A 19,369-nucleotide genomic window follows, 5' to 3' on the forward strand; every position below is an offset into this window, starting at 1 on the left:
ACACCTGCAGCTTGCTGCATTCTCGCATCAATTACAAAGCGAGCAGATTCTTTCTTACCCGAATGGATGATTCTTAACATTCGGTCAATCAGCTTTTGTTCCCATCTAGTATATTTTTAATCCCTTATGATTTTTTTCTTCTGGATTGCTTTACATTAGGGCAGCAGAGTGGCTAGCACTGCTGCCTCAGTGCCAGGGATCTGGGTTCGATTCCCGGTTTGGTGACTGGCTGTGTGGAGTCTGCATGTTCTCCCCATGTCTGCGTGGGTTTCCCCTGGGTGCTCCGGTTTCCTCCCACAGTCTGTAAGATATGCTGGCTAGGTACATTGCTAAATTCTCCCCCAGTGTACCTAAACAGGCCCCACAATGTGGCGACTAGGGGATTTTCACAGTAACTTAATTGCGTTGTTAATGCAAGACTATTTGTGACAATAATAAACTTTAAAACATTAATATCCAGGAGATGAATCTTTAATCCTTGGAGGACTTTTCATCGGACGTGCCTGTTTAAGATGCTGCAGCATGGAATATTTGTGCACATAGTGAAACCACACACAGCAAGTTATTATCCCACAAGGCACGTCCTGCGTATTAGTCAAGCAGACAAAGACAGAAATACCTCCTCACATGATTGGAGTAAGAGTCAGTCTGTGCAACCCCACGACAATTTTGGATCACTTGCCATTCTGCCCACTCTGCATGGTGCAGTACATGTGAAACCTAAAAGATTTTTTTAAAATTCTGAATGGGGCACATTAAGGGTTTATCTGTCTCTGTATGTAAGTATTTATTAGAAAATTGACCCCTCAAATATGCAATAGTTTAATCATAATTCTTGAAGTATTAATTCATCTCACTTTTTTTTGATGGAATAACCAGTTGCGCAGTCTGTCTAAACCCAGGCACGAAGAATGGTCACTAGGTACCAGATTGTGACAGAGGACAACATTATGAAAGAAAAACTAATACTGTGAATCTCAGAAATGGACTAATTGATGCAACCTTTTACTTCACCTATATCAGTTACTAGTTACTGCTGGGCATTTTAAACACGCTGCACAGTATAATTCCCCTGTTAATATTTTAAAAATGCTTTTGTGCCTAAATGTTTGAAGGGTATATTACATTTGTTTATATTTGAGTGCCTGTGCATATATTTGAACTAAGATATGGTTGAGGTTTGTTCTCCAAACATTGAAGTTTAATGAATAAGGCTTCAGCAGGAAAGGTAGATCTGACACCTTTCGATGGTTTCTTTTTAATATTAGCATTTGTTTCAATAGGAAGGTGGATTGAAGTTAACTTTTCAGAAACAAAGGCTCAGTCAGAAGAGAGGACCTGAGGCTGAGGAAGGAACTTCAGATCAGCAGCAATACATGGCCCGGCTGCATGATTTATATTCTGTCTCTGACAGCAGCCAGGAGCTGGCTGTGGACTTTTCCAAATCTTTACTGGGTGCTGGGAGCTCCAACTCTTTGTCACCCTCAGTGTTATTCAATGCCAGTTTACCCGGCAACACCTCCACAGTGGTCTCTGATCCTAAATCAGCATTAGCAGGCACTTCGCAGCAGATATCAAGGCACTGTACAAATGGGGTCCTACTGGATGGCCAACCAATTGTTAAAAAGAGAAGAGGAAGAAAAAAGAATGTGGAAGGAATAGATATCCTCTTTATGAACAGAAAATCAATGCAACCGGTAAGTGTTATGTGTACATTTTCAGTATCGTTATTGCTGAGTTGTTTGTTGGAATAAAGTCTACAATGCAGATTCACTGTGGGATGAATGAAGAAGTGTAAAACATTTCTTTCGTTGCTTGCCCCCATTTGCTTAAGTTGTCTTATTGGTTCTGCTGTCCTTCAGCCAAAGTCCTATTACCAAACTTCTACATGTTTGTTGTAATTCACCTTTGCTCTCATTCTGACATGAATTATGCTTTGCTGAGCAGGTTAGATCCCTTTAGTTTTGTTCTTATTGTAGGATATTCCATTGCCCAAAACCACTGCCTTCAACACAGCACATCAGCACCACACGAGTATTTCCTTGCTAGCTCAGTGTTAAACTTTCACCTCCCAGTGTACGGCCACCAACGTACAAGACCAAGAAGGTTACAAATAAAATCCTCAGTCTGTGTTAGATGAGATGATACAAACTGGAATGACAGTCAGAGCACCACAGCTGGTGTCTGTCAGTAAACAAGAGGTACAGGGGGAAATAACAAGCTATTGAGTGTAATGCTTTAGGGCAGCAGAATATTTCATATTCAAGGATTCCCAGTTTTAATTGCTATCCAGTAACCTCTGCTGAAAACGTACAAACATCAGTGGAGTCATATTCCAGCATGGGATTGCACTTTCAAAAGGGGCAATGCAAAAACTGGTTTCCAGATTTAGTGTAAAGTCCAACATTTCCCTTGATCCTAGATTCATTTATGAGAATCTGTAATTGTGCTCCCAAGATGAGCGAGTCAGAATTAGCAGTGTAAAAATGAGGAACCAATGGTCCAGTGCTGGTTGTTTGTGAGCCGAACTAAACAAGTGCCAGAGTAAATCTGCTGTCCACTGTACCGCCCCGCACCCCCGGCTCCACCATCCCCCCTCTGGTGCTTGCTGGCACTCTTGAGGAGATTTTAATTTCTCGAGCGAAAAATTTATGCGGTGGCTCATTTCCTCTGGCCACATTAAATGCAACAAAATGAAATAAACCTACAAAAATGGTTCTAGGGATGAGAAACCTCAGTTATGAGGATAGATTGGAGAGGTTATAACTGTTCCTCTTGGAGAGAAGAAGGCCAAAAGGAGATTTGATGGAGATGTTCAAAATGGACAGAGCCCTCAGGAAGAAACTGTTCCCATTCATAAAAGGAACAAGAATGAGAGGGCACAGATTTAAAGTGACTTGCAAAAGAAGCAAATGTGATATGAGAATTTTTTTTTCACATGTTTGGATCTGGAATGATCTGCCTGTACGTGTGGTGGAGCCAGGCTCAATTGAGGTATTCAAGAGGAAGTTGGGTGATTATTTGAGTAGAAACGATGTGCACGGATATGGGGAAAAAGCAGGGAATGGCACTGAGTCATGATACTCGTTCTGTGATTTGCTAAGTCTGTGATTTCCTGGAAAAAATGGAAAAACATTTTTAGACGAGTATCTTGCTGTTTGTTGCAGTTTGTGAAAGGATGCAATAAATAAACCTTGGAACTGAAAGTTTCTAACTGGAGACAGTTTGTTACATTAGCGTGCGGAGGTGGGTGGCAATGTTGGTCATTTATTCCCCACAGCTGTTAATTTTATTTAGCCGTCCATTTATATCCTTTCTGTCTGTTGTAATTGCTGGTTGACTTTAGTTGGGAAAGTAACTATCTAATTAGAAATGGTCAGGAAAGAGAACAGATTTTGGCCTCTAATGCCAAATCATGCTCTAATGATGGCAACTACTGTCGTTTCCATGGCTGTAACCAGTTAGCTTCTATTGTCTCTGTACGCCATCCTGCTCTACAAGGGAGAGGGCATTGTGTCAGTGAGTGTGATGCAATGTGTCTGTTGAGTGGTGTCATGGTTGAGTAGCTGGCAATGTGAGCAGGCTGTGATGAGAGAGACATGAGTGTGTTGGGTTTGAGTCATGAATAAATGTTGTTATTGATAGTTGAGTTGGAGGTGTGCTAATTTGGGCAGTACTTGTGAGGCTAATGGTGCTATTGGGTAGAATATGACTTTCAAAGTTTAATTTATTGACGTCATGAAGTTATCGTACTACTTGTGGGACTGCATCCTAGGTCCTCGGTGAAACAATCCTGTCGGTGACCACCAGAACTCTTTGTTCCCATTCCCTTTATCTGAAGGGGCTCCTGCCCTGCCCCCCCTCCCCCACACACACACACACACACACACACACACACACACAGGCTGCAGATGGGTGATATAAATGCTCAAGAGCAGTGTTAGAAAATCTCTGTCATAATTCAGTGTTCCTCAAGCAATATAACGCTTTTCCGCAAGTATAACCTTCTCTAGCCAGAGTAGGTAGTGCCTACAGTCTCTCTCAATTTTGCCTCTCCTGCTCAGGTGTGCAGCTGCTTAATTTAACATTGGCTGGCTGCACCCAGAAATTATTTAAATAGGGTGCAGTATTTGCATGCTGCCTGCGTCAGAAGGAAGGGTTGTTAATCTTTTTAAAAAATTCTTTCTGGGATGTGGGTATTGCTAGCTGAGCCAGCATTTATTTCCCCCTTGAGGTGGTATTTAAGAGTCAACTGCGCTGTTGTGGATTTGGAGTCACATAGGCCAAACCATGTAAGGGTAGCAGATTTTCTCCCCTAAAGGACATTAAGTAAATAGATTTGTACAATAATCAACAATCATTAGACTTTTAATTCTAGATTTTTATTCAGTTCAAATTTCACATGATGGATTTTGAACCTGTGTCCCGAGAGCATTACGCTGTGTCTCTAGTCCAGTGATACTACTAAGCCACTGCCTCCCTAATTGGTCTTATCAAATTTTGTAGCATTGCTTTTTAAAGAGTATGTGCCCTCCTTTTTGTTCCTATCAAAATGAACAACCCTCATTTATCCATACCGTGTTTGCGCCAGTTACATGTCCATTCATTAACATTATTAATACTATTCTGTGTTATCATGCATTTCTTCTGTATCCCAGTGGGGCATAAGCAGCACATTTTAAAATTGTACAATGGTAATAGCCAAAGAAATCCCTTCAACAAGCTATACAACAAAGTTCACTCTGTAAAGTATTCAAGTAACAATTGTTCTGTCAGCTGTGTTGTAGAAATTATCGGAAGTGTCTGCAGACTTACTACAGCTGTTTCTGTTTACAGGCTAATGTTGAGTTTACCAACAAGCAGGCAGCTTTCAGTATAACACAAGGACAGCTTGATGCTGAAGGTCGTGTTTCCGTGATTAACGTAAAAAATGGCACAAGGCTCACGGGGGATGATGCTCCAAAAAGAAAGGATTTGGAAGAGTGGCTCAAAGACCACCCAGACTATGTGGCAGATGCGCCATTGCATGATCCAGTAAGCATTTGCAATTGTAGGGGACCTGCCTAGAAGTGAGCAATGCTGTGTAGCTCAAAAATAATGCAGTTGGGAAGGTTTAGCCCACTGTGATTAATTACATGTTGAAACAGTACTTGCTGAATGTAGTTATTTAATGTGACTGAAAGGATTTATACTTTGTTAAATTCTGTTTTCTAATGCACTAATGAAAGACTCTTATGCTTGGAGGTTTTCCATTAAATTGATTTGGTTGTACATTGTGGGGAGTGGGTATATCGTATTTCAGCTACTACAATAGGCTTGTCTGCGATTATTTTAGACTAATGTGGTTTATTTTTCAGCCTTTATTTCAGATCTTTGACTCATTACAGTAGTGTTTTACAGCTTTAAAACGTTTGCCTTTTATTTCAGAAAATTATTAAACCTGAGATTTTGGGTGATCGGCCAAAGCAAAAACGACATCGGTGCAGAAATCCTAACAAAATAGATGTCAAAAGTCTGACTGGCGAGGAACGTGTGCCTGTTATAAATAGAAGAAATGCCAAAAAGGTGACATTTTTAAAAAATAGTAAATGACATATAATGCCAAGATGTGATTCGTTGTGAATAAACCACATTCTCTGTCCCATTGTTACCTTCTGAATTTAAAAAAAAAATTCTCCTTTCCCTACAGACACACACAACAAGCTAGTGGTACTGATTGAAAGCATGAGAATAGTTTGGAAACAATAGAATAGAATTTGCTGTCAAATAACAATGAAGCTAATGGCATACGCTGTTATTTGTACACATGCTACAGTAACTTCAGGGGAACAACAGATGTAGGATGAAACACATTATGGACATGGTGAGAGAGAACTGCTGAAAAACCCAGTTCCTTTTCCGATTGTCCGTAATCAGTAAGCTTTCGATAGGGAAATGTATGTTTTACACCCTTGAATGTGGGGACAATTTGAATAATCAACAGTAAGTTCAACAATACTCTGCTCACTGATACTCATTTTGGGTACTGCCAGGACCACTCAAGCTCCTGACTTCATTACAGTCTTGGTTCAAATATGAACAAAAGAACTGAATATCAGAGGTGAGGTGAGAATGACTGTCCTTGACAGCAAGTGTGGCATCAAAAAGCTCCAGCAAAACTGAAATCAATGGGAATCAGTGGAAAAGGATAACTCTCCACAGGTTGGAATCAAACCTAGCAAGAAGGAAGATTGTTGTGGTTGTTGGGATTCATGATCTCAGCCCCAGGGATTCATTATCTCAGTACTGACTCCCCAAACCTGCCCAGCAAACACAAGATATTAGTCAGGAGTGTGATGGAATACTGTGCATTTGCCTTCATAAAAACTGCTTCAACAACACTTAAATTTGCACCATCCATGACCAAGCAGCCTGCTTGATTGGCAGCCCGTCCACCAACTTAACATTCACTCCTCACTATGTTGACATAGAGTGGCAGCAATGTGTACCGCCTACAAGCTGCACTCACCAAGATACCTTCAACAATACCTTCCAAGCACACAAACATTTAACACCTAAAAGGACAAGGACAACAGACGCTTGGAAGTTCCTGCACCCGCAAGTTCCCCCCACCAAGCTACATCATCATCCCTTCACTGTCACTTGATCAAAATCCTGGAACTCCCTGACAGCACGGTGGGTGTTCCTACAAGACCTGGACTGCAGTGGTGCAAGAAAGTGGCTCACCTCGACCTTCTTGAGGGCAATTGGGGATGGTCCATAAATGCTGGCTGGCCAGTGAAACTGCATCCTGTGAACAAATTTTTAAAAGTGTAAAACATTGAGCGTAAGGGCAGGCCTAAGTAAAATCAAATGCCACTGGATGCCTTGCTACAGCAAGCTACGGGCTGAAGATTGCAACTCAAGCGACGAAAACTGCCACATAGTATGCAACTTGAGTTTTAAACTACATCATTCTGGAGCATATTCAAAGCATCTCCCATATGTTTTCTCTGCCTTGAAGCTAATTGCAAGAAGACACAAAATACACAGATTACTAACATGTAATTTGTGTCTTGGCCACAATTGCAAGGATTTTTCCTGCTCAATAATTTTGCTCTGCAAACCAATGGAAGTAGCCAGCTGGTTGTGTAAGTAAGGCACTGATACCATTAAGGTACTTAGACTTGGTCATGTGTCTAACACACATGCTGTACTCTCATTACTGTTCAGTGCAGTCAGTGGTGTCTAGAAATGAGCAGTCTGAAATTATTATTCGTAATGATAAATCAACAAACATTAACCGTTCAATATTCTCCCATTCTAGGTCTTTTTTGGCAGAAGCCCTTAATTACAATAAATATCTGCTACCATACCTGCTTGCCTGATTATTAATCATGATCATTGCTGTCAGGAAAATATTTTTTAAAAAATTTGTTCCATTCAGTCATTCAACAAATGTTTCAGTTGGTGTTTTTAAATAAGTTATGTTGGCCATTGATGAAAGACAACCTAAGAGGATGTACATTCAACCAAAGATGGCCAACTCAGTACCTTGACTCGTGTGTGCAGGAAATAGAGGTGCTGGCAGGCAGTTTGCATCTGAATCTTTAGAAGTCTCTACCCCAGAGGGTTGTGGAGATTATTTTTAAGACTGAGACAGATTTTTGGTGACTCACAGAATCAAAGGGATGTGGGGAGTGGGCAGGAAAGTGAAGTTGAGGCACAAGTCGGCCATTTTTTTTTAGTTAGAACGAATGGTCACATCTGAAATGTTGCTTTATTGCTCTCTTCACTCATGCAGCCTTGTTTCTAGAATTTTCTATTTATATTTCTGATTTCCAGCAATCGCAGAAGGGTTTGTCTGTCATAAAGCACTCATTGCATGTCAATATGTTGTCATGGATACAGACTTTTGATTTTGTACAATATTGATGTTTTAAGGCTCGATGTATAGAGAACCTGGGAGAAAAAAGCTGAAATGTTCAGCTTTTCTGAACAGTTCCGTAAATTGCATGTTTTTTTTAAACTTAGGTGGGTGGCTCACTAGCTCCTCCGATTAAAGACTTGGAGAGGTGGCTGCAGGAAAATCCAGACTTTGGAATCGCTCCAGAATGGGCAAATGTGGTGAAGCAGTCGGTAAGTAAAGTAATGAATTTTTAAAAGGTTTCATATTGAAGTTCTACCCCTGTAATTTGTACCTTTTTTTTGAAGTAGTGGAAGTGTAATTAATTAGATTGCCATGAACCAGAGCTAGTGGCAGATTCTTGCTCCCCATTGTCCCGCATGAGGCCAGAGGAACTACAGCTGGCCAGAAGTGTAAAGTTAGACCACTAGGTAATTATCTTTAAATAACTCAACCTGACAGTTTGACTCTGAGATCCAGTCATCTCATTGAGTAATTTTAATGTTTAGTGCTATTCAAATAGAACCATAAATCTGCTATTTTAAATCCACAATGTATTTCGGAAATTCAGAGTTGGGATCGCAAAATGACTTGAAATCATGATCGTGAATTATATTACTCTAGCTTTGTAAAATGTAATTCTGAATTAATAATGGCAAACCAAAGCGATGTTTTACAAGGCCCTAATCTTTATATAATTCATCAATTTAATTCACAGTTTAGATGGCGGATATGGACTGTGACTTCTAATATTTAGCTAATCTGATCTGTGAAATTGAAATATAATTAAGACGTTGACTTTGAACAGTGCTGATTAAAAATTACTCAGCACTACAACCTGAAGTGCAAATGCTGGTTAAACATTCTTGTTTTGTGACTTTTGAACTTGTGTTTGCTCAGATTTCAATAGAGACGATGAAAGTATTCTTCCTCATTCATTTATTCCTTCATTCTTCACATCCAAATGAGGAAAACCACAAGATCAGTGGTTATAAATAGGCCATGACGATTCTCAGACCCGTGGGAAAGTGTGTGTGCTTGCTTTATTTGTTATTTTGATTGCAGGTCTTTCTGTCCCGTTAACAATAGTTCAAACTCTACCCTAATCAAATTTTGTTTGCTGGTTAACACCTAAAGCACTGATTTCAGTGACGTGTTTTTCAAAAGACTTTTTTTTAAATGGGCAAGTGGAAGTTGACAGACAAAAACAGCCACTGGGCCAGCTATTCGAGAAAGGAGAAACATTAGGGCAACATTCATGCCGGAAGCGGTTAAGAGGGACATGGGACAAATCAGATGGATAAGATATAAACAGGGAAAGGTCTGAAGTTACCTTGAACAAAAAGAATCAGAAGAAAGCAGTAGTTTTATTTAATTTAAGAAAAAGCTCTTATTGCAAAGTGCAGTGTAGGGAGTAAATTGGAGATATTAATACAACATTAGTAGTCAAGGTATTATAGACCTCAGTTCTGGAGAGGAAATGTGCATCATACTGGAGCGCTGAATTATATAAATTTGCAACAATGGTGAAGACTAATGTTAGTGCATTGTGCAATGCTGGGTCTATGATAGAGCACTGTGGTTTTTCCCACACCCCCACTGTTTGCTTACCCAAATAAAGTTCTTCATCATCAGGTACCAGTTCAACTCCCTTTTAAGAAGTTATTTATAGAAACTGCTTACACTACCTTTTCAGATAGAATGTTCCAGAAGGACGTGGAGGCTTTGGAGAGAGTATAGAAAAGGTTTACCAGGACATTGCCTGGTATGGAGGATCATAGCTATGAGGAGAGATTGGGTAAACTGGGGTTGTTCTCCCTGGAAAGGAGGAGGATGAGGGGCAACCTAATAGAGGAGTATAAAATTATGAAGGGCATAGATAGGGTGAACAGTGGGAAGCTTTTTCCCAGGTCGGAGGTGACGAACACAAGGGGTCACAAGTTCAAGGTGAGGGGGGCAAGGTTCAACACAGATGTCAGGGGAATGTATTTTATACAGAGGGTGGTGGGGGCCTGGAATGCACTGCCAAGCAAGATGGTTGAGGCAGACACGCTGGGATCGTTTAAGACTTGTCGAGATAGCCACATGAACAGACTAGGAATAGAGGGATACAAACGTAGTGTAGTTGGGCTCATGAGCGGCGCAGGCTTGGAGGGCTGAAGGGCCTGTTACTGTGCTGTATTGTTCTTTGTTCTACCCTGTTCTTGAGTGGAAATAACAAATTTATTATTGTTCCATAAGATTCTAATTAGCCACATCAATTATAAAGAGAGTGAGTAAATTTGGTGTGGAAGAATCGATACAGATTGATCTTTTCGGTTCAGGCTGGTTTACTATATGATACTTCCTCAGTGCTACTAACCTACAAGAAGCTCTCCTCCACCCAAAATGTTCCATTTGACTCTATTTATGGGTCGATCAATGTCACATGTTTAATTAGCATTTCCCTTAGCAATGTAATTACCATATACTGATTAATACTGCATTGTACTGACTTTACTGTCAAAATTATGAAAACAGGTTGGACTGGATTTTAGATAGCGGAGGGCACCAGCTAAGATAAGCTGGAATGAGAAATGAACATAGCACCGCAGAGGAACATTGGGTTCATATAAAACAAACAGATGGTCAAAATACAAAATAAGTACTTTTATAATTCCTTGTAATTTTAGGATGCCATGGAAAAATTAAGTAGTAAGAAACCAAATTAAAATTGAAGAGGAGGGCTAGTGAGGACTACAAGAATAACAAAGGAACTGAACCAAAATATAAAAAGAAGAAATGAAATTAAGAGTGGGGTTAGGAAAGCAGTGTACATATGAAGAAAATATTTCTAAATGAAAAACATGTTATTTCTTTTACACTTTTTGTATTATGTTTGGTATTCCTGTACTGGAGGAATAGTTTCTTTGTATCTGCTCAATTGAATGCATTTATCTTCCCAAAAAACCTTGATTAGATTATTATTTAGACCAGTTAGGTTATGTCAACATTTATATTCCACACAAGCCTCTACTCATCCCTTTTCCTGTAACCCTGTATGTTCCTTTATTCCTTCCTTCTGCTTTTTCTTTTTATTCTTTCATGGGATGTGGGCGTCACTGGCTGGGCCAGCATTTATTGCCCATCCTTAATTGCCCTTGCACATTTAAGAGTCACATGTAGGCCACACCATGTAAGGATGGGAGCTTACCTTCCCTAAAGGAAAATAATGAACCAGATGGGTTTTTATGACTATGGTTTAATGGTCATTCCAGATTTTTATTAAAACTTCACCATCTGCCATGGTGGGATTCGAACTGAAGTCCACTCTGGGTCTCTGGATTACTGATCCAGTGACAATACCACTGTACCATTTCATTCCCTTAGCTGGCTTCCCCCTTAAAAGCATCTATTTGCCTCAACTGCTGCTTGAAGTAACAGGTTCCACATACTTACACTCTATAGGTACAGCACTTTCTCCTGAACTTACTTTTTTTTTAAACGGGATTTGGGTGTCACTGGCTAAGTATTGCCCATTCCTAGCTCACCTTGAGAAGATGGTGCTGCAGTTCATGTGGTGTAAGTACACCCAGAGCCCTGTTAGGGAAGAGTTTCCAGGAATTTGACCCAGCGACAGTGAAGGAACAACAATATGTTTCCAAGTCAGAATGATGAGTGACTTGGAGGAGAACTTCCAGGTGGTGGTGCTCCTCCGTCTCTGCTGCCCTTGTCCTTCTGGGTGATAGCACCCATGGGTTTGGAAGGTGTTGTCTAAAGAGCATTGGTGAATTCCTGAAATGCATCTTGTAGAGGGCACACATGGCTGCCATTGTTCGTCAGTGGTGAAGGGAATGAATGTTTGTGGAAACGGTAGCAATCAAATGGGTTACTTTGTCCTGGGTGTTGTTGGAGCTGCGCCCATCCAGAGAATATTCCATCACACTCCATGTAGGTGGTGAACAGGCTTCAGGCAGCTGAGAGGTGTGTTACTCACTGCAGGATTCTAACCTCTGACCTGCTGTCATAGCCACAGTATTTATATGGCTAGTTCAGTTCAGTGTGGTCTATGATAACTCCGGAATGTTGATAGTTGGGGATTCAGCAATGGTAATGCCATTGAATGTCATGGGGTGATGGATAGATTTTCTTTTGTTGGAGATGGTCATTGCTTGGCAGTTGTGTGGTGTGAACTTTACTTGCCATTTGTCAGCCCAAGCCTGGATATCATCCAGGTCTTGCTGCGTGTGGACATGGACTGCTTCAGTATCTTGAGGCCTAAATGGTGATGAACGTAATGCGGTCATCATCGAACATCCCCACTTCTGACCTTATGATGGAGAAAGGTCATTGATGAAGCAACTGAAGATGATTGGGTCTAGGACATTTCCTGCTGGGTTTAATTTAATGCCACTGAGTTTTGGGCTCCTCCACAAGTGGAAATGTTTTCTCTACATCTATCCTGTAGACTGTTTTTGGGTTAACTCTCAGCTAAAAGCCTCAGCATGTTCAGTCTTTCATAACTACACCCTCTTAGTTTTCACATCGTTCTCGAGAATCTGTTTTAAACCTTATTCAGTGGCTAACATTTTTATAGTATGAAATGTGCATTGCACTCCAAGTGTAGTTTAACAGAATTTCACTGTTTTTTAATTCTGTTTCTCTAGAAATAAATTCCAGCCATTTGCTTTTTAATTGTCTAATTAATCTGCTTTGCTTCTTTTAGTGATTTATGTATCTGTACTTCTGCTCTTTAACCCCCTTCAGTTTTATTGCCCAAACAGTATGTGACTTCCTTCTTCCTCCTACAAAATGCAGCACTTAGATTTATCTATATTTGAAATTAATTTTCTAATCACATGCCCAGTCTGCAAATTTATTAGCGCCATCTTTTATTTAGTCACAACATAAATTCACTACAACTTCCTTGTCAGGAAGAAACATAAATATAATGAAAGACTTCAAGAATTTAGTCTTTTTTCCATTACAACAGTGCTGATTTCTAAATAATAAATTACAAGTGTTTAAAATTATGAAAGGTTTGATGGAAATTGCAGGTGGGCCAAACAGGGCAGAGGTGGCAGATTTCCTTCCCTAAAGGACATCAGTGAACGAGATGGGTTTGTACAACAATCGATGATTATTTCGTGGTGACTATTACTGAGATTAACTTTCAATGCCAGAATTTTTAACTAATTGAATTTAAAATAGTCTTCTAGCTATGAGAACAGAATGGGTAAATGTGATTACAGCAATGATTGCATGTATGGTAAACGTGAGGGGGACAGATTGGATAGCCTGTTTCGGTATTGTAACTTCTAAATGTGTGTGTGTGTGTGTATATATATGTATATTATGTATATGTGTGATATCCTTATTTGACTCGTTTATTTTGTATATGGAATTTGAGCAGTATTTGAAGAAGTGCTTTAATGGGCTTCTGTCCTATAAAACTCTATCTTAAAGAGCTCATGCAGGTTAATTCTCAGCTAAGTGCCTCAGCCTGTTCTGTCTTTCATAAGTACATCCTCTTAATGGGCTTCAGCCATTTATGGTAGAATTTATTTTATCAGTTCCAGTTTTGATTCTAGTTTGGTGCTGAATTTAGTGATCTGGTTTAAACTTAGTACCAGAGTTACGGAGGTGAGATCTCTTCTGACCTCTAACTACTGATTGCTGGTGAGAAAACTTGGGCATGGACTGTGATAGTTCCTGTGGCTGTGTCGCCTGACACTCACTCACACAGACTGACAAATGAAGAATGCTAGTTTGGTCCCGATTTATGAGGGCATCTGGTGCCGGTGGAACCATGTGCCAACGAGGAACCAGGGCCGCCAGGTTAGCGGGGAAGAAAATTTATCAGGATAGGAGGAAAGGTTAAAAGGTGATCTAACGCTACCATCCTGGTTTGTTACGTGCTGCGTATAAATATGGCAAAACATTTAACACACTTCATTTGTCTTTCGTAGGGGTATTTACCGGAAAATATGTTTGACCGCATCCTCACTGGACCTGTTGTGCGAGAGGAGGTTAGTCGTAGAGGCCGTCGCCCAAAAAGTGAGCTCACCAAAGCTGCTGCTGCAGCTGCTGCGGCCATGACTGTTCATCCCTTGGTCGCCAATGGCCTTCTAGCTGGGATGGACTTAAACAGCCTCCAAAGCTTGCAGCAGAACCTCCAAAACTTACAGTCTTTACAACTGACAGCTGGACTAATGGGATTCCCTGCAGGCCTTCCATCTGCAGGAGGAGACACAAAATCCCTGGCTTCGATATTTCCTATGATGCATTCTGGTATGGCAGGGTTACCAAATATATTTGGCATGGGAGAATTACTGAGTAAACCTTCAGAGACAGGTCCCAAGGATAGAAAGGGAAATAGCACTGCAGATTCCTTCAAGCCAACAGATGGGACAAATGAAAGGACAGAGAAACAAAATGCGGATGTTTGTAGTGAAATCTCTGTGTCAAGTTCTGCCATGTCTTCTCCCAAGAAGCCTACGCCAACCACAAGTGCTTCTGCCTCAGCAACACCCAGCAGTCCTCTGGCTATTAATCCCCTGTTGTTGTCCAGTATGCTTTATCCAGGCATTCTACTCTCTCCAGGCCTTAACATACCTATCCCCGGATTCCCTCAGACTAATATCTTTGATGTACAGACTAATAGGAACACAAATGTAACCGTGCCCAAGCCTGCAAAGGAGACAGAAGAACATCACGAGAGAACAGAACAGAATTCTTCACATGAAAACAGTGGAGATGATGCATCTGAGAAAACAACATCATTGTCCACTAGTGAAGATACAACTCAGCCAGATGATTCAGATTCTAGTGAAGAAGACTGAGTCTGAAATAATATATTTAATCTTACACTGGAACAGCTTCATTGGTAGTATAAATGGTTCATTTGTAAATAGCCCAGTGATGATTTGGAAAAAAAATACTCATCTGTGATTAACTGAAAGGATTTCAGTATTGTTTAAAGGTACAAAGTACTTAATGGTACCTTGCATGTAAAGTTGTTTCGGGAGGCTAACAAAATCCATGTGTGCTATCAGTTGTAACAAATACTGAAGCGTCACAGTGCTAGTTGTTAATTTTTTTAGGGGATTAATTTTAATAAAAGAAATATGCACCACGAGAGCCGTATATTTAATATATTTGGTGTGAACTAGGGAAAATGAGAATACCTTTATGCATATCATATTAACTTACTGTATATAAATTCACAAACTCCTTGACACTCATTTCAGTACTCAGATCAAACTGCAGGAGACACAGCAATAACCCTGGCAGCTAATGAATGTCATTAAAACTGTAGAATATACATCTTGATAATGCAACATGGCAACAGTCGAAATGGAAGTTTGCATTTTATTGCTAAAGTGTTGTGATGCACTGTCAGTTTTAAAATTCAGGTACACTTCTGAGTTATTTGGAAGATTTTTTTTTCCCAATCAGCCATAGAACTGGCTATTTATTTATTACCTCAGCTGTGCTAGTTTAGAAGGTTTACAGAAGTAGTTTCTATAATATTCGCTTTGTTTGCAGTTTGCAAGATGTCTCATTTATTACATTACGTAGCTGGTTGTAGTGAGTGCTTTCGCCTTGCATGTATTCTTTCTCTGCAAATGATTAAAAGGGGCAAGGTGCCATGGGAAGTCAAATTGATACGTGCAGTATATTCTGCCTGGTCATTCATTTCATGGGAATGATTAGTTGGTGTCTCAAAATAGGCAGCAGAAATAGGAATTGTGTCCAGAAAGGATTCTTTGATCCCAAATTTACATAATCTAGCTTCTTATTTGTGAATACATAAGGAGCTGTTCAGTAAATTAAAATACACAATGCATTCCTGCCAAAAATCACTATAGGAATTGATGAAATAAAAGTATACATGTAGTAGAGGAAGTGATGCATTTTATTCTACAGTTTTCAGTGTTTATTATCACTGCAGAGCAGTGTGTTAGTTCGCTGCATTGGAAAATATAATTGTTTTCACTGCAGTGAAATATTGTTTGGCACGCATTATCATCTTTCCATAGGAACCATGCCAACCTCTGTTTGGAAAGGGCTGTGGGTACAGTGCTGATCCAATTTAAATTTAGGTCCCCAGCAACTATTACCTACCAGCGTCATACCAATCAATGCGGAATAGCAGTTTTACGTTGGGCATTCAGTACTGAATTTGGGAATTAAACAAATGTCTCCTGACATAAGCTCACCAGGAACTAACAGAATACAGCACTATTGACTGTGTGCATTGCAGCATTTTCTTATGAATTGACTGTATAATTCTGTTACACTAAAGTATGATAAATGCACGGTAATTTTAATTTAACATAAGGTATTCCTTTCCGCTGTCAGTAATAAGACTGGAAAAAATCATTGTCAAAAGCTGGTTTTAAATTATTGCAAAGCAGTGTTACACGCACAAGTACCCACATGCTAGAAGCAAAGGCAATTAATGCTATTTGCAGTATTGAGAATTTATATTGATTTCACAGTTAGAATTGTATTTAGAGACAACAGTTTACAAAGAGAGGTTTAATATGCAGTCACTTTTTTAAAGCTGTTGTATCCCACTTTTTGCCTGCTTATATAGACCAATTCCATACCCATCCAAAACAAATTACAAACCCCAGTTTTGCTGTGTAGTTTATAGGTATGTAACTCTTTTTTTTTAAATACATAGAATAGACAAATTATGCAACACAAACAAATTAATTTGGAGCTTGTTCTTCTGGTTACTTAAGCTTAGAATATGATCCTTAATCTGTACAGAATTTAACAAATATTATCTATTGTATTTCACTGAGAATTTGGCAAGGATTGGTTGTGATGTAAATATTTCTGCTTAAAAAAAAGTAGCATTGTTATACACTCAACAAAATCCCTTTGTTCTAAATAGGGCAAGTTTCAAAAGTTTGATGAAAACATATAATCGATCCACTGCATTTAAGCATTTTTCAATCCAACAGATGTGAGAGTCACTTTGAAAGCAGTTGCAATCTCCAAGTAATTAATATGCTGATTTTAATATTCAAGTCAACAATGAATGATACTTTTGAAGACTGGAGTAGGTGTAGGATGGTATTTAGATTTTTCAAATGCAGTTTGTACATGCCACCTAAGAGGATACCACAGCTTTAAAAAAGTATGCAGACTAAGTGAATACTTTAAATATTTTTTACAGTAATTTTGTAGTGCTAAACACAGGCAGCATTAAACTAAATTATAATGTGCTGGTTTCTTTATATACCGAATTGCTCCTTCTGTCTGAAATGAAGCATTACTGTATATAAACGTATATTTCCCTGAAGTCTAGTAATTAAAGTATTTTTGTCATATACTCTTACAATGGTGAGATCTGACAGACCACAGCTTTCAAACATGTATGTAAAATGTCACGTTGTCTCCCTTTGCCTCCGGGTTAGATTTTAAAACCGTTACCTTTATTTTTACTGACTCTCAATAATTGTGTTCAGATGGTATGACTTTGGTCCTGATTTTTTAATATTTAAAAAAAAGTCCACAGAAGTAAAACTACAGGAGACAACAATGTGTAACAATCAGTGTTGATGCAATGCGCCAACGTAGCATTAGTCAACACGAGAAAACACACAAGAATTACACTAATATGTGCTGCCATTAACAGGATCACTGATGAGTTGGTAAATTGAATATGTGTATTTGTAGTTATTGTAAGTCAAACTTTGGTAGCTGCTCTGACCATGTATTTAATTATGTTGCTGGAGGCTTGATGATTAAGTGTGTTTTTATTTTGAACAATTGCAGTACTTGCAGGTTGTATTCTGTGTAGTCTGAATTGGCTTTCTGTAGTACAATGAGTCTTAAAAGTCATTTGTAATTTATTGAATTACTTTCTATGAAGTTCTATAGAGCAAATGGAAGTTTAATTATTTTTATTAAACCTATTCTTTGACTACCCATGATTGATTTTTGTGTCCTCTCATTCTAAATTCTGTCTAATCTGCAAAATTTTGATTGAGGAGTTTTCTACAACTGATCTTTGATGTCTGTGGAAACTTGGCATAAGTTCGGCTGTGAGAAGCCCTGCAGAGTCATACTGAGGATAAAGACCCAAAGGCAGAGTACAACAAACTGCATGACGCAGTGACAACACTGCAAATTAAAGCAATGGTTAGAATTTTACACAACTGACTGAAAACTTGTGATTTCGTTGTATATCCTATACGTAACACGGCTAATTGGGTAACTGCATCACAAAATATCCTGAGGATGCCTCTGTCTTTAAAATTATGTGCCCTAATTTATGCAGTAGTTTTGTAAAACAAAATACTGTTTTTGACATGTGTTGCTTCTATTATATAATCGCAGTTAAAACTTTTAAAGTATTAGATGAAGGCTAAAACCCCATTTCATTTTGCCAACCATATTCCTCACTCCACCTTTGAAAGAATGTCCAATTCCATTAATGTCCTTTTTTATTTTGCCACACTAGCCATTGTTTTGATCTGTCTGTGTGAGAAAATCCAATCTATCAATTTATAGATGCACCTAGTGTGTACTCTCAAATGAGTTACATGAGAGGCTCATCATGCTAGTTAAGTTAAATATGTGTGCTGTTACTTTTTGGTCCTCCCTATTGCCTCAAATATCTACTTCTCAGTTGAGCACATGCTATTTTTAGTTGAATCCCAGCCTGATCACTAGATTATTTAACATAATTGCAGCTCAACTGGAATATTAGCCTAGGTAATCTGCTCTAAAATGGAATAGGATTTGAAACTGTACCCCATTAGCTCCAGAAACTAGGCTTCTGTGGGGGAAAACATACCTATGTTAAAATTTGACACCTGTTTTTCATGAATTTCTAAATGTAGACCCAAAAAAAGGCATGTCGTCTATATTTAACCAAATAAATTTATATGGACATCTCATGAAAACTGAACAATGCCTTTTATCTGCTCCAAATCTGGCTAATTGCAATCAGTCCTCATTGCATAGGTATTTGGTATTGAAGTAGACCATTCATTCCTTTTGAGCTGCTTCTTCCACTCATTTGGATGATTGCTTATCATCATTTCATCTCCAGCCACCTGCCTTTTATACGCCCAAACTTAAATGCATTCAAACTTATAGTGAAATTGTCACTTTCACTCGCACTCTCTCTTTGAAACTGACAACAACTTCAGGAGATTACATGTGCAAAGTTCAGTGCAGAAATCCAGGAGTTTGTCGGTTGTAGGCTTTCGGTAGGGTGTGCCTTTGAGTCCCTGAAACTGCAATTGAGTAGGAATTGCCAAAAACAGGAAAAGTTTTCAGCTATTTACTCCACTGTAAAAGCATTGAAAAGGTTGCAGCTTGTTGAATGAGTTGTAACAGGGTTTTTATTGGCCTACCTTGCATGTAATTAGTGCTAAATAGCCTCACTGGTTCTGAAAAACTAATTTTATATTTGTGCAATGTCAAGTTTCTCCATTATGATCATTTGCAGATTAAAGATGTTTATTATATTTTCAG

At 39.1% G+C, this 19,369-nt stretch overlaps 1 protein-coding gene across 9 annotated transcripts in view; it reads left to right on the plus strand.

Annotated features, from left to right (window-relative positions):
- Window positions 1–17,812, plus strand: part of chd9 (chromodomain helicase DNA binding protein 9) — a 261,421-nt gene extending 243,609 nt beyond the window's left edge. For all 9 annotated transcript variants that reach the window (XM_080186992.1, XM_080186995.1, XM_080186994.1 and 6 more), the window contains 5 exons: window positions 1,284–1,697; window positions 4,837–5,034; window positions 5,428–5,565; window positions 8,014–8,118; window positions 13,834–17,812. In XM_080186992.1, coding sequence (XP_080043118.1) covers window positions 1,284–1,697; window positions 4,837–5,034; window positions 5,428–5,565; window positions 8,014–8,118; window positions 13,834–14,706 — 1,728 coding nt within the window. In that variant the 3' untranslated portion in view covers window positions 14,707–17,812. The remainder of the gene's footprint in view (window positions 1–1,283; window positions 1,698–4,836; window positions 5,035–5,427; window positions 5,566–8,013; window positions 8,119–13,833) is intronic.
- Window positions 17,813–19,369: the final 1,557 nt, after the last annotated feature.

The sequence above is a fragment of the Carcharhinus amblyrhynchos genome, chromosome 4, assembly GCF_965287045.1.
Source record: "Carcharhinus amblyrhynchos chromosome 4, sCarAmb.v2.hapA, whole genome shotgun sequence".
Lineage (NCBI taxonomy): Eukaryota > Metazoa > Chordata > Chondrichthyes > Carcharhiniformes > Carcharhinidae > Carcharhinus > Carcharhinus amblyrhynchos.